Source organism: Manihot esculenta, chromosome 6 (genome assembly GCF_001659605.2).
Source record: "Manihot esculenta cultivar AM560-2 chromosome 6, M.esculenta_v8, whole genome shotgun sequence".
NCBI classification, from domain to species: Eukaryota; Viridiplantae; Streptophyta; class Magnoliopsida; order Malpighiales; family Euphorbiaceae; genus Manihot; species Manihot esculenta.
This window is the reverse complement of record NC_035166.2, coordinates 16,427,968-16,441,804: the sequence shown is the minus strand read 5'-3', so window position 1 is coordinate 16,441,804 and position 13,837 is coordinate 16,427,968. Positions and strand designations below refer to the sequence as shown.

Genomic DNA, 13,837 nt, shown 5'->3' with positions numbered 1-13,837 from the left:
TGGGCTTGCTATATTTTTAATATTTAACACTTGTTTTATTTTAGGTTTGTTTGGACTTGTATTCTGGCCATACTTTATCTTTTAAGTTTTAGAGTGTTGGGCCATGTTTTGGGCTTATGTTTTAATATTTATGTGTCATTTTAGTGTGTGATTGGGCTTGGACTTTATGTGTTTAAGTCAGGTCCAAGAAGATTGTCTTAGGATTTTATTTGTTTTTCTCCTTACTATATAAGGATAAGAAACAATTGTGAGAAGCATCTTTTAATCAAAATTTCAAGAATTCTTCTCATGCCTTTGGCGTGTATTGCTTTGAGTGAGAGTGAGGATTTGCTTTCATCAATTGCACTAGGAATCTTGGCTAACTTATCAACTATTCGTTGTGGCATTTGTCAGATTCTCATCTAAATCCTTCGATCATTGGTGTTTTAGCTTCTCTAAGTGTGGGGTGACATAGGAGGTGAGTTTATCAAATATTTGGATTCCATATCTACTTGTGCGTGTAGGTTTGAGACTTGTGCCATAGGGTTCCATGTCACGAGGGCCCAAGTAGTGCGGTACTTGGTGTCCCTTAAGGTGATTCCGTATGGAGAAATCGGTGTTTGGGAGAGTATCACCCTTTTTGGGCTATTTAAAAAACTCGTCCATACCTTTTTATTAGGTAACTATGAGTGGAGCTAGTAGTAACTTGAGCTGAATAACCTGGGGCAAGTGGCTCAGTAACCATTTGTTTCACGTTCACTTTATCGGTTTCAGGCAAGATATAGTAGGAAGTGTAAATAATAAATAATAAACCCCCAAGTTTTTAAATTTTATTGGTCTAGTTAAGAGTTCCTAAAATTCTATTCTTTCAAAAGGACATATTAATATTATATGGTATTCTAATATTTTATGTGTTTGAAATTGAATTGATGACCAACTTTATAACTTGAAAAACACGTTTTAAACATGAAACTTGTTGAAGTGAACTTTGGTGAAATTAACATATTTCTGCTATCATCATATTGCGTGACAATTTAGTTCTTTGTTTTGGACAAATTAAATTTCAGATTGGTTGAGGACAGAGCTGTGTTTTATTATTTCATTTTAATTTCTATGCTTGAGGACAAGCAAAAGTGCAAGTGTGGGGAAATTTGATGAGTTGCAAAACTCACAATTTTGTTCCCATTTAATTCCATGATTTTACTATCATTTTGAGATAAATATTTAATTTTAATTTGAATTTAATTTTGGACAGATTTGTGAGTAGAAATTGAGAAAAGGAACGAAAAAAGATTTTTGTACCGGAAGTTACAACCTTGACCAGACCTGTAACCCAAGGCAATGGGGAGATAAAGATAGATTTTGCCAAGCAAGGATAAGATCAGTTTCAAGTGGAATCAAATTGAATCAAATTGAATCAAACACAATCATATTAGGATATAGATAAGGATAGAGATAAGATAGAAATAGTAGATTTTATTTTAAATTAAGTTTTATCTTTTTGTGCCTATATAAAAGCTCCTAGTATTAAACCCATTGATCATATTCTATCTCTCACTCTCATTTCCTCTCTTGCTGGCCCCCACTCTCTTCTCCATTTTTTTTTCTTCTTCGTCTTTTTCTTAGTTGTTATAATTTTATTATACCCATGAGTGGCTAAACAATTATTTTTCAGTTGAAGGTTAAATTAAATTGAGGTTTGTTCAAGTTGTGAGGTTATACACTTTAATTCTCTTCATCTTATTTCTATTTTCTATTAATTTCTGAATTCGATAAACACCACCTCCATTGTTGTTTTCTTGAGAATTCAGGGGACCCATTGAATCTCTTGGGAAGATAATATATTGCTAATTAATCTAATTAAATCTATAATTATTTAATTGGGTTAATAATAAGTAGAAATTAATATATTAGTTTATATTAAGAAATTAATAGATTTGATTTAAATAAAATGCGTATTTTTATTGATCAAGTTTGGGTTCTTCTCTCTTAATGCAGTTGACTAATTAAATCTACACGCGTGTTGGGGTTGTTAGGGTAAAATTTGTTTTGAACAGCAACCAAACAATGTATTCGACTCTAATAGGTATCCCAAACCAGATTTTCAAAGTGATATATTCGGCCAATAATGGACAAAATTGAATGCAAAGATGCAAAGGATAGTTAAGAAATTATTACTAAGCCTAGCTCTGATACCAATTGATGCGGAACCCCAGCCTATTAGAGACTGAAACGACACATACCCTAGTAAAAAGAACTTAATTCAGAAAATAATTCCCCAATCTAAAGCACCCTTAATTAACATGCAATTAAGAACACTTATAATGAATTGATTTTAAGAGCAGCAAGAATAAGAAACATACAAGTTAGTATCAAACCTTATTCGTGATGCAATGTCAAGAACCAAGATCTCTCTTAAGCTCTCAAAGAAGAATCACATAAAGCAATTGTATTGAATAATTGATAATCTGTGTACAATATAGAAAAAGAGATGCTTTATATAGCCTAAATTAAGACCCATAATCTTTGCCACTTCCCACTACTATACATGGACCCATGATCTATGCCACTTCCCACTACTATACATGGACCCATGATCTTTGCCACTTTCCACAACTATGCATGGACCCATGATCTATGCCACTATCCACTACTAGATAACTACCCACTACCAAATAACTACCCACTACTGGTTAACTACCAACTACTAAATAACTAAGCACTATAAATACAAAATTTGAATTGTCAATAAGGACACATTTGGCCTAATTGACTTGGAATGGCCAGATTGTTTTTCAACTTCAAAATGAACTTGCAAAGCTTCAACATATTCCTTCATGAATCCTTGAAGTGCTTCCTTCAACCTCTTGGATCTCAGCCTTGTAATTGGTCCTTAAGGCAATGCTAGCTCATCATTTTTGGTATTGTTGGTTGTGCTTACATCACCTTCGGTAGAATCCGGCATGGCCAAGGAAAAAGTGAATTTCTCGAATGCTGATTGGATAAGGCAGATTTTTAATTGTGTCTACCTTGGCTTTGTCAACCTCTATTCCTTTTACTGAAACAATGTAGCCTAAAATCAAACTTTTGTTAACCATAAAGTGACATTTTTCATAGTTTTAAACCATATTTGACTCATTGTTGTCAAGACCGGTCAAAAATAACATTTCTGGTTATCAACAATATTACAACTGTAGATAGTGGTGAAATGATCGAATCCACAGAGAATTGAAAACTTACCTATCTTCCTTATCAAGACCAAGAAAATAAACTGAAAGCGAATAAACTGAAAGTAAAATAAATTGACAATAAAAGTAAAAGGAGTTTCTTGAGATTGATTCAATTGAACTAATAAAGAAAGCAATAAAGTAAGCGAATAATAAAACTAAAGAGAAATCAATAATAAGAAAGTTCTAGTTGAAGAATTGGATCCACTTCAGTTGTTGGGATTGATCATTGAAACTTGGTTCTTTTGTTTGATTCAATAAATTAGTTATGGGGATGGAAAATGTTTCTCATCACCATATCTCTCCTTAAGCATAAACCAATTAGGAAACGTCCTCTAATTAATTACTAATCAACAAGTTGCCAAGGAACGTCATTGGGCCTTAGGCATCAAAACAACTGTCAATTGCATTAAGAAATAGAGAGACCTAATTCTAGCTACCCAAACGCATGGTGATATTGCTAGATTATGCAACTTCCTTAGTTTTTACACAAAGTGTTCTTGTGTTTGAACAATCCAAGCAATTACGGATTCAAAATTATTCAAACTAACAATATATTATGACGCGAAACCCTATGGCACAAGCCTCAAACCCACACGCACAAGTAGATATGGAATCCAAAGATTTGATAAACCACCTCCTATGGCACCCCACACTTAGAGAAGCTGAAACACCAATAATCGAAGGATTTATATGAGAATCTGACAAACGCCACAACGAATAGTTGATAAGTAAGCCAAGATTCCTGATGCAATTGATGAAAGCAAATCCTCACTTTCACTCAAAGCAATACACGCCAAAGGCATGAAAGAAATTCTAAAAAGTTTGATTAAAAGCTGCCTCTTACAATTGTTTCTTATCCTTATATAGTAAGGAGAAAAACAAATAAAACCCTAAGACACTCTTCTTGGGTCTGACTTAAACACCTAAGGCCCAAGCCCAATCACACACTAAAATAACGCATAAGTATTAAAACATAAGCCTAAAACATGGCCCAACACTCTAAAACTTAAAAGATAAAATATGGCCAGAATACAAGTCCAAGCAAAGCTAAAATAAAACAAGTATTAAATCATAAAAATATAGCAAGCCCATCATATCAATGCTGAATAAATTAGACAGCACTATCTCCATTACACACCTTAAGCAAGGTGAGTAGCTTAGGTGTGTCTTCAAGCTTTACGAGACATTTGCCAAAAGCAAGCTCAGTCAATTCTTGTGTTACTTGTTCTTGAATGTGTAAGTTCATAGCTGCTTCAAGCTTCTTAGCTTTGCTCCTTGTCACTGGTCCACTAGGGAGCACCAATGGATCCTTGCTTCCTTGATTCTCATGTGATTGGGTTTGCTGGTTCGTATCATTCCCTCCTTCCTCGAAAAGATTTGTCCTCAAATCTGGAACATGGTCAAAAGGAGACAAGTCAGACACATTAAAGGTAGCACTAACCCCATACTCACCTGGCAAGTCTATTTTATAAGCATTGTCATTGATTCGCTCTAAGACTTGAAATGGACCATCACCACGAGCATCCAGCTTATTTTTCCTCTGATTTGGAAATCGTTCCTTTCGGAAGTGCACCCAAACCCAATCACCAGGAACAAACACCACTTTCTTTCGTCTCCTATTTGCCTTGTCAGCATACACCTTGTTCCTCTTTTCTATGTTAGACCTAGCCTTCTCATGTAAGGACTTCACCAATTCTGCCTTTTTAGCACCATCTAAACTAGCAAGCTCATGTAAAGGTAAAGGAACAAGATCAAGTACAGTTAGTGGGTTAAAACCATAAACAAGCTCAAATGGAGAAAACCCCGTAGAAGAATGTATGCTACGGTTATATGCAAACTCAATGAAAGGCAAGCAATCTTCCCAAGTGTTCAAATTCTTACCCACTATAGCTCTGAGTAAGGTACCAAGAGTTCTATTCACCACCTGACGCAGAACCCTATGGCACAAGCCTCAAACCCACACGCACAAGTAGATATGGAATCCAAAGATTTGATAAACCCACCTCCTATGGCACCCCACACTTAGAGAAGCTGAAACACCAATGATCGAAGGATTTAGATGAGAATCCGACAAATTAAATATGGATCTACTTAAATCTACCCAAAAAGGAAAGTATCAAAACCCCACAAATAGAATCAGAAAAGAAAAATGTAAATTTCTCTCAGATCAGAAACATGGACGAAAATTCTGGTGTTAAAAGAAGGATTTGACATCAAATCAATTTAGATGCAATTGCCCTAAATGTGCACTTTAGGAAATAGGCAGAATTTTTTTTATCTCCTAATCTGGATTCGACCAAATTTAAAATTCAAAATTCAAATTGATTCCCATAATTTACTGCAATTAATTGAGATAGGTAAGGCAATATAGATGAAAAAGGAAGCATATCACAATTTCGGCCAGATCAAGGTAAATAAGGCAACGGCAATTTTTCTTTTTTTGGATTTCGAATTTTTTTTTTTGATGATTAATAATCAAGAAGGTGCAGCCATGGACACACAAGCTTTCACTGAAAATAACAAGGAAGAAAATGAAAACTCAAAAACCCTAGATCCTAAGATAAATCAGAATTTACCTCACTTTGGCTCTGATACCAACTGACGCGGAACCCTATGACATAAGCCTCAAACCTACACGCACAAGTAGATAAGAAATCCAAAGATTTGATAAACTCACCTCCTATGGCACCCCAAACTTAGAGAAGCTGAAACACCAATGATCGAAGGATTTATATGAGAATCTGACAAACGCCACAACGAATAGTTGATAAGTTAGCCAAAATTCCTGATGCAATTGATGAAAGCAAATCCTCACTCTCACTCAAAGCAATACACGCCAAAGGCATGAAAAGAATTCTGAAATTTTGATTAAAAGCCCCTCTTACAATTGTTTCTTATCCTTATATAGTAAGGAGAAAAACAAATAAAACCCTAAGACACTCTTCTTGGACCTGACTTAAACACATAAGGCCCAAGTCCAATCACACACTAAAATAACACATAAGTTTTAAAACATAAGCCCAAAACATTGCCCAACACTCTAAAACTTAAAAGATAAAGTATAGCCAGAATACAAGTCCAAACAAAACTAAAATAAAACAAGTGTTAAATAATAAAAATATAGCAAGCCCATCATAACAAAGTTGAATCTTCACAAAAGCCTTACTTGATCTTCACTTTAGGCTTCTCTTTGTGTAGTTTTAGCCCATATGTTTGATTAGGCTCCCTAAGTCTATGATTGCAAGTGTTGCACCAAATCTGTCCCATATGAGTTGAAGCACGCCCCAAACATATATGGATCATATGAATATGATTTTGAACTTCTTTTAGATCCATTTGAATGACATAAGTTTGCTCCACACCATTGTTAGAAATTTGCCCTATTGGATCCGTATCATCAACATATACCTCTTGAGGTGATAAAGGAGCGAGTATAACCTTTTGTCCTTCATGAGTGAAAGAGTATTTGTTATTGAACCCATCATGTTGCACCTTTCTATCATGTTGCCACGGTCTACCCAATAACATATGGCTTGCCTGCATAGGTACCACATCACACAAGATCTCATCCTTGTACCTACCAATAGAAAATGGTATAACCACCTGGCATGTAACCCTAACCTCACCACAATCATTCAACCATTGCAATCTATATGGCTTAGGGTGTTTAATAGAAGCTAAGCCCAATTTTTTTACCATATACACACTAGCCACATTTGTGCAACTACCTCCATCAATAATGAGAGTACACACTTTTCCATTAACTAAACACCTAGTGTGAAATATGTTTTCCTGTTATTCTAGGCTTTCTTCCTTAACCTGCATATTCAGAGCACATCTAGCAACAAGCATCTCACAATGTGCAGCAAACAACATATTATTAACCAACACATCCGAATTATCACAGTCATTATTGCAATTAGGAGTTTTTTGAGGTATTCTTGTAGAAGTGGAAGCTTGTGAGACATTCAATCTTTTCATAGTTTCAGTCAACCTCTCAAGAGTCTTATTAAGCCTTTGTAACTCACCACTGACTGACTTCTTAAAGAGCTTATAATCGTTACCCATATTCGATTCACTTCCATCAGTACGATCCACCACATTCTTGTCTTTACTCATCCTACCTTAAATCAACAAAGAATAAAAAGAACTAGCAAATATTGTGTTAAAAAAAAATACTCAAGTGTTTGCACTCTTACCATTCTTTTGCTGATTCTTCAATTGCACTTCAGAAACTAAAGTCAACCAACCAACCAACCACAAGGTGTGTTTAATGAAATAAAGAAGAAAACCTCAAGAAAGAAGGAAGCGCGCAAAAAACTAAAAAGAAGACACTGACAATTTAGAAAGTAACACACGAACTAGGCTTTGTGCTACTTGAAAAATATCACCTAGAGTGTAGACCCAAGCAAACAATACTCCAGCAATGTTAAGGAAGCAAAAGCAAGCTTAAACCAAAAAATAAAACTTAGAATTCAAATAAAAAAAAACGAACCTGAATAAAAGTTTGAATTTAATTCACTTCAAAGCAATTTAAATATGGATCTATATAAATATACCCAAAAAGGAAAGTATCAAAACCCCACAAATAGAATCAGAAAAGAAAAAATGTAAATTTCACTCAGATCAGAAACATGGACAAAAATTCTGATTTTAAAAGAAGGATTTGACATCAAATCGATTTAGAAGCGGTTGTCTTAAATGTGCACCTTAAGGAATAGACAGATTTCTTTTGTCTCCTAATCTGGATTCAACGCAATTCAAAATTCAAACTTGATTCCCATAAACTACAGCAATCAATTGAGATAGGTAAGGAAATATAGATGAAAAAGGAAGCATATCACAATTTCGGCCAGATCAAGATAAATATGGCAAATGCGATTTTTTTTTGTTTTTTTTTTTAATTTCAAATTTTTCTTCCAAAAGAGATTATGTGATAATTTATCAAGAAGGTGCAGCCATGAATACAAAAACTTTTACCGAAGTCAATAACGAAGAAAAGAAAACTCAAAAAAATAACTCTAAATCCTAAGATAAATAAGAATTTACTTCATTTTGGCTCTGATACCAACTGACGCGGAACCCTATGGCATAAGCCTCAAACCCACATGCACAAATAGATACGGAATCCAAAAATTTGATAAACCCACCTCCTATGGCACCCCAAACTTAGAGAAGCTGAAACACCAATAATCGAAGGATTTAGATGAGAATCCGACAAACACCACAACAAATAGTTGATAAGTTAGCCAAGATTCCTGGTGCAATTGATGAAAGCAAATCCTCACTCTCACTCAAAGCAATACACGCCAAAGGCATGAAAGAAATTCTGAAAAGTTTTGATTAAAAACTGCCTCTTACAATTGTTTCTTATCCTTATATAGTAAGGAGAAAAACAAATAAAATCCTAAGACACTCTTCTTGGACCTGACTTAAACACATAAGGCTTAAGCCCAATCACACACTAAAATAACACATAAGTATTAAAACATAAGCCCAAAACATGGCCCAACACTCTAAAACTTAAAAGATAAAGTATGGCCAGAATACAAGCCCAAACAAAACTAAAATAAAACAAGTGTTAAATAATAAAAATATAGCAAGTCCATTATAACAAAGCTGAATCTTCACAAAGCCTTACTTGATCTTCACTTTAGGCTTCCCTTTGTATAGTTTTAGCCTATAGGTTTGATTAGGCTCCCTAAGCCTATGATTGCAAGTGTTGCACCAAATCTGTCCCATATGAGTTGAAGCACGCCCCAAATATATATGGATCATATGAATATGATTTTGAACTCCTTTTAGATCCATTTGAATGACATAAGTTTGCTACACACCATTGTTAGAAATTTGCCCTATTAGATCCGTATCAGTTTTGGCTTGGATTCTGCTTGGACTGTCGATTTGGGCAAATCGAATTCTGCCTTTTCTGGAGATTTGGACAAATCGTCTTTGCTAGGTAATTTTGTCTGTCTATCGATTTGGCTAAGGATTTGGGCAAATCGATGTCCTGGGTCATCGCTCGGTAGTTTTTCCTCTGCAACCTGTTCTTGCATTTGGGCAAACCGATGCTCAGATCTGACACCTTGGTTCTCTTTCCCACTTTTCAATGTGATGGCATTAGCATTCTACTTTGGGTTAATCTCTGTTTGGGAAGGTAACTTCCCTTGTAATTCTACCTTGCTCATAGAGGTGGCCATTTGACTCATTTGTTGTTTAAGATTTTGCACCGTGTTTGCCAAAGACTTCACGATCTCTTCAAGGGGCACATTCGATTTATGAGGTGCTGCTTGGGTTGGATTTCTTTATTGATAGCTTGGATATTAATTTGCCCTAGCATAATTGAAGTTTGAGTGCTCCCTCCAACATGGGTTTTAGGTGTTAGAATAGGGATCATATCTTCTTTGGCCATTAAACCCTCCAATTGCATTGACTTGCTGGTATTCTTCTTGAAAGGAAGGGCATAGGTCAGTTGGGTGTCTCATATTTGCACATATTCCATATGGCCTTGGTTGCTGAAGTTGCTGAGCTTGTTGGGCCTGTCCTACAACAAAGCTACGGATAGCAGAGGTTAGATCAGAAATTTGAAAAGTTAAGGAAGATGTACTTACCTCGTTTACTCTCCTTGGCAGTTGTCTTTGGTCTTCATATTGCTTTAAGGCTGCTGGCATTGTAGAAATTAGGTCTCTTATGACTTGAGGTGTTTTGTCTTCAATTGATCCTCTACACGCTACATCAATAAACTTTCCGAAGGTAACAAACCTCTATAGAAGTATTTTATGAGTGATTTGTCTGAAATGTCATGTTGAGGGCAGTTTGTACACAATCTTTTCAATCTCTTCCAATACTCATATAATTCTTCAGAATCTCTTTGCTTAATACCACTTATTTCTCTCTGGATGCTAATGGTTTTTGAGGTAGGAAAGTATTTGCTCAAGAATGCTCTTACCATGCCGGCCCATGAGGTGATGGATTCAAGTGGTAAGTAGAACAACAAATCTTTGACATTATCATAAAGGGAGAAAGGAAAGACTCTAAGTTTAATGTGTTTTTCAGAAATACCTTGGGTTCTCATGGTTGAGTATACAATATGAAATTCTTTTAAGTGCTTATGAGGGTTCTCATTTTCCAAACCTCGGGAAGGAGATATATTATATTTGTTTTCAATTCAAAAGATGCTGTCAAAGGGGGATAGGTTATGCACAAGGGTGCTTGATCACCTACGGGTGTGGCTAGCATGCGAAGTATTCTTTCTTGTTGCATTGGGACTCTTATTGCTGCGTTTTTAGCTTCAATTTCTGTGTAGACAGCAGGTGGTTCAACAAGTGCTCGATTTTCTAGTGCAACAGCTTGCATCTCGGCTTCTGGTGCTAGTTCAGCAGCAGGTACAACAGTAGGTGCAACAGATTCAGCAGCAGATGCAGCAGCAATTACAATAGATTCAACATCAGATTGTATGGCGGATACCAGATTTATTGTTGTTGCTGAGATTTATTGTTGTTGCTGATGAAAATATTTAATCTACTTATCCAATTTACCCTTACACCCTAATATTCTTAATTTTTAGTATAGTTGTTTCCAAATTGATCAAATAAAAATACCAATACAAAATTTCCGCTATCCAAAACAAAGTACCTGACAAGTTGTAGATTTTAAGCAGTTCCTTTTTTCCCCAAGTTTTAGGGGTAAATCAAACCAGCCAGAAGCACGATTCCCATTTTTTCGATTGAACAGGCCAGGCCAATCTGATTTTTGGACAACACAGTTTCAGAACTTAAAAGACCTAGTAAAGACTTTTCTCTTCTTTACTCTAAAAGATGGCATCTTACACTTATGAAAATTAAGTTTCCTCATCTGGCAATTATTTCTCTCAAATACTACACTTGTACCTTGGAATAATAATAAAACTCAGTAGCCTCAAAATGGGGCATAAATGATGTGAACATTCCATAACAAAACTACAAGAAAAACTAAAATTTTTGTAAGCCAATTCATGGCGTTACAGAATACCAAGCTGCTATGTGATGTATGAAACCCAAAATTTTGAAAGCGAAGCAACAAACCAGACTGCTTGATTCACAAGAAAATTCACTTGCTCTCAATGTCATAAAGATCTGTTCTGAACATAGTTGTTAAGGAGAAACAACAAAATACTTGAAGACAATAAAAGAAAATTAAATCACTTATTAGTGTCTAAAGAATGACCATATTTTAGAAGTTCACAGCGTTTTAAACATCAAATTTTGTCTTAGCTTATTCTCTTAAACATCATAATCTCATTCGTACAGCGTACTTTCTAAAGGCACTCGGGCGGTAAAGTAAAACTCCACAAAGATGTTACAAACTTTTAAGACAACCAAATGAACTATATGGACTACTTCATGTCTATCTTTCTCAACAGAAATTTGCATAGAAATATTTGGACACATAGTTGATGCAATTAAAATTGTTATGTGAATAAAATAATTGAAGCATATAAAGTTGCACATTGATCATGTAATGAATGGTATATCATTTTCTATAACATGTAGGCATTACTTTCCATAGTGGTAAAGTTTAGACTTGCAGCCACATGGATGCAGGTTGAAGTCCTCAAAGCAGCTACTTAATACATGCCATTAGATAGGGTCATTTCAAACTCCTCTTTGCCAAAGCACCACTTCAATGGCGACATAACTAGGTAATGACCTTATTAAATTCTATAATGAAATTTTACCATCATTCCAACGTTTGCACTCCAGTTAAATTTCCTCTCAACTCTTCTTCAAGTTTTCTCAATCTAAATATAAAAAAAAAAAAAGAAACAAGCATATGTGTGGGAATTTGAGTTGCTTCTATCTTTGAAAATGGATCAATTTTCTTAGTTTATCATAAATATTGATCATTGATGATGAATCAATCTAATGAATTCACATAATCATATGCATATCAGGGGAAATTTAACAAAATGCTCACATAATATCATCTTGAGCATATGGTGAATTATTGGTACTGATGTAGTTGGCATAAAAAAACAAAAGGGGATAGATAGCACTGGTTTCAGCAACTTAAGGTTCTGCGGTATAACACAGTAGACACTGGATCAAGCTCAAAAGAGATTAATGGATATTCTCCAAAGAAAAATCCTCTCCTATCTCATTCTTACATCCATTTCCATTAGCATACACTCTTGCACAGCAGCAGTTTTTTCCCAATTTTTTTTTTCAACGACACTATGCTATTGTAATAAATGCATCAAAATTCCAACTATTTATATTCAATTGTCATGCAGGACTCGAATGTATATTATCATTTGACAAAAAATATAAAAAATGGGAATTTTCACAGAGCAAATAACAAGCAGCACAACTCATAAAAATAGATCACAGAGATAGAACAATTGCCCCACGACAGTGATACAACATCATCCCTCAGCCATTCACAACATAGTGGATAATCAACAGAAAAATTCAGAATCATGTTGCATCATGAGAGAATCGAATTCCGTTATAACCAACAAGCAAATTGGGAAAAAAGGATACACCAAGTAAAAGCCATGGGCGAAAGCACCGGCCAACACAGCCATAAAAAGACGGTCCCTTACAACTGGATTCCTACGCAGCGAGATCCGGACTGAAATTGAACACCCACAAATGTTATAAACACTGAATGACCGAAAACCCATATAAGGAATCAGAAACTAAGGAAAAGAAAACTTACTGAGAGGAAGAACTGGAGCATAGACGAGAGGAACCAAGAACTTGAATGGAGGCCCATTGTTTTGCTTTCTAACACCAGCCTCCCTTAATGGCATTCAAATATAGATGAATCAATACCTCATAATGATAGTTTAGAAAGAAACTCATACATATGCATGTAGGTGTGTATCGGAACTCACCGGATAGAGGGATCGGACGATGAGGCCATGGGAGGCTCGAAGGGCAGAGGGTAATCTCGCGTTGGACTAGTCTCGTGGTTGCGTCAGCCGGTCAGGGATGGTGGGCAATTTCGCGTACAAGGGAGAAATTGAGGATGGGTTAACTGGCTGACCCTGAAATACGAAACAGTGGGCGGAACCAGGCGCAGAAACGGCCGAGCATTGAAATTTTTGGGCAAAATTACGTTTTCATCCCCTTAGTTATTTCAAAATTAGTACGTGTGATTTTATTTTTCAAATTTTCTCTTCATAATTTTTAGTTATTTTTAAAATTAACTATTATAATTCTATTTACAGGTTGCTTGGATTGGTGTAAAGGAAGAGGAAGGAAAATATTTGGAGGAAAATAAAGAGAGAATCCCACTTTCCCTTGTTTGGATATCTAAGGGAAAATAAATGGAGGAGGTAAAATATAACATTTATTTTCATCTGGCTATTATTCCCCAATTTGGAGTGAAGGTGTGAGGATTGAGGAGTAAAATTCAGCATTGGCTATGAAATTACTCATGTGCCCCTATCATTTATTTTAAATTATTTTTATTTGTGCCCAATTCTGTGATAATATTCAAGAATTTAAAAAATATAAGAATGACTGGATTCAACATATAACAATGTTCAATACAATTTATAAATTTTAATAAAATAAATTAATGCAAAAATTATAATAAAATTTATTTGTTGAAAATATATTTTTTTATTTATTCCACTTATA

At 35.2% G+C, this 13,837-nt stretch overlaps 1 protein-coding gene across 1 annotated transcript; it reads right to left on the bottom strand.

The window, feature by feature from the left end:
- Window positions 1-11,040: 11,040 nt before the first annotated feature.
- On the bottom strand, window positions 11,041-13,279 carry LOC110616835. Its single transcript, XM_021759332.2, has 4 exons — window positions 13,087-13,279; window positions 12,909-12,991; window positions 12,731-12,821; window positions 11,041-11,328 (listed from the first exon to the last, which is right to left on the bottom strand). The coding sequence occupies exons 1-4, from the start codon at window positions 13,113-13,115 to the stop codon at window positions 11,298-11,300; spliced, it is 234 nt and encodes a 77-aa protein (XP_021615024.1). The 5' UTR covers window positions 13,116-13,279; the 3' UTR covers window positions 11,041-11,297.
- Window positions 13,280-13,837: the final 558 nt, after the last annotated feature.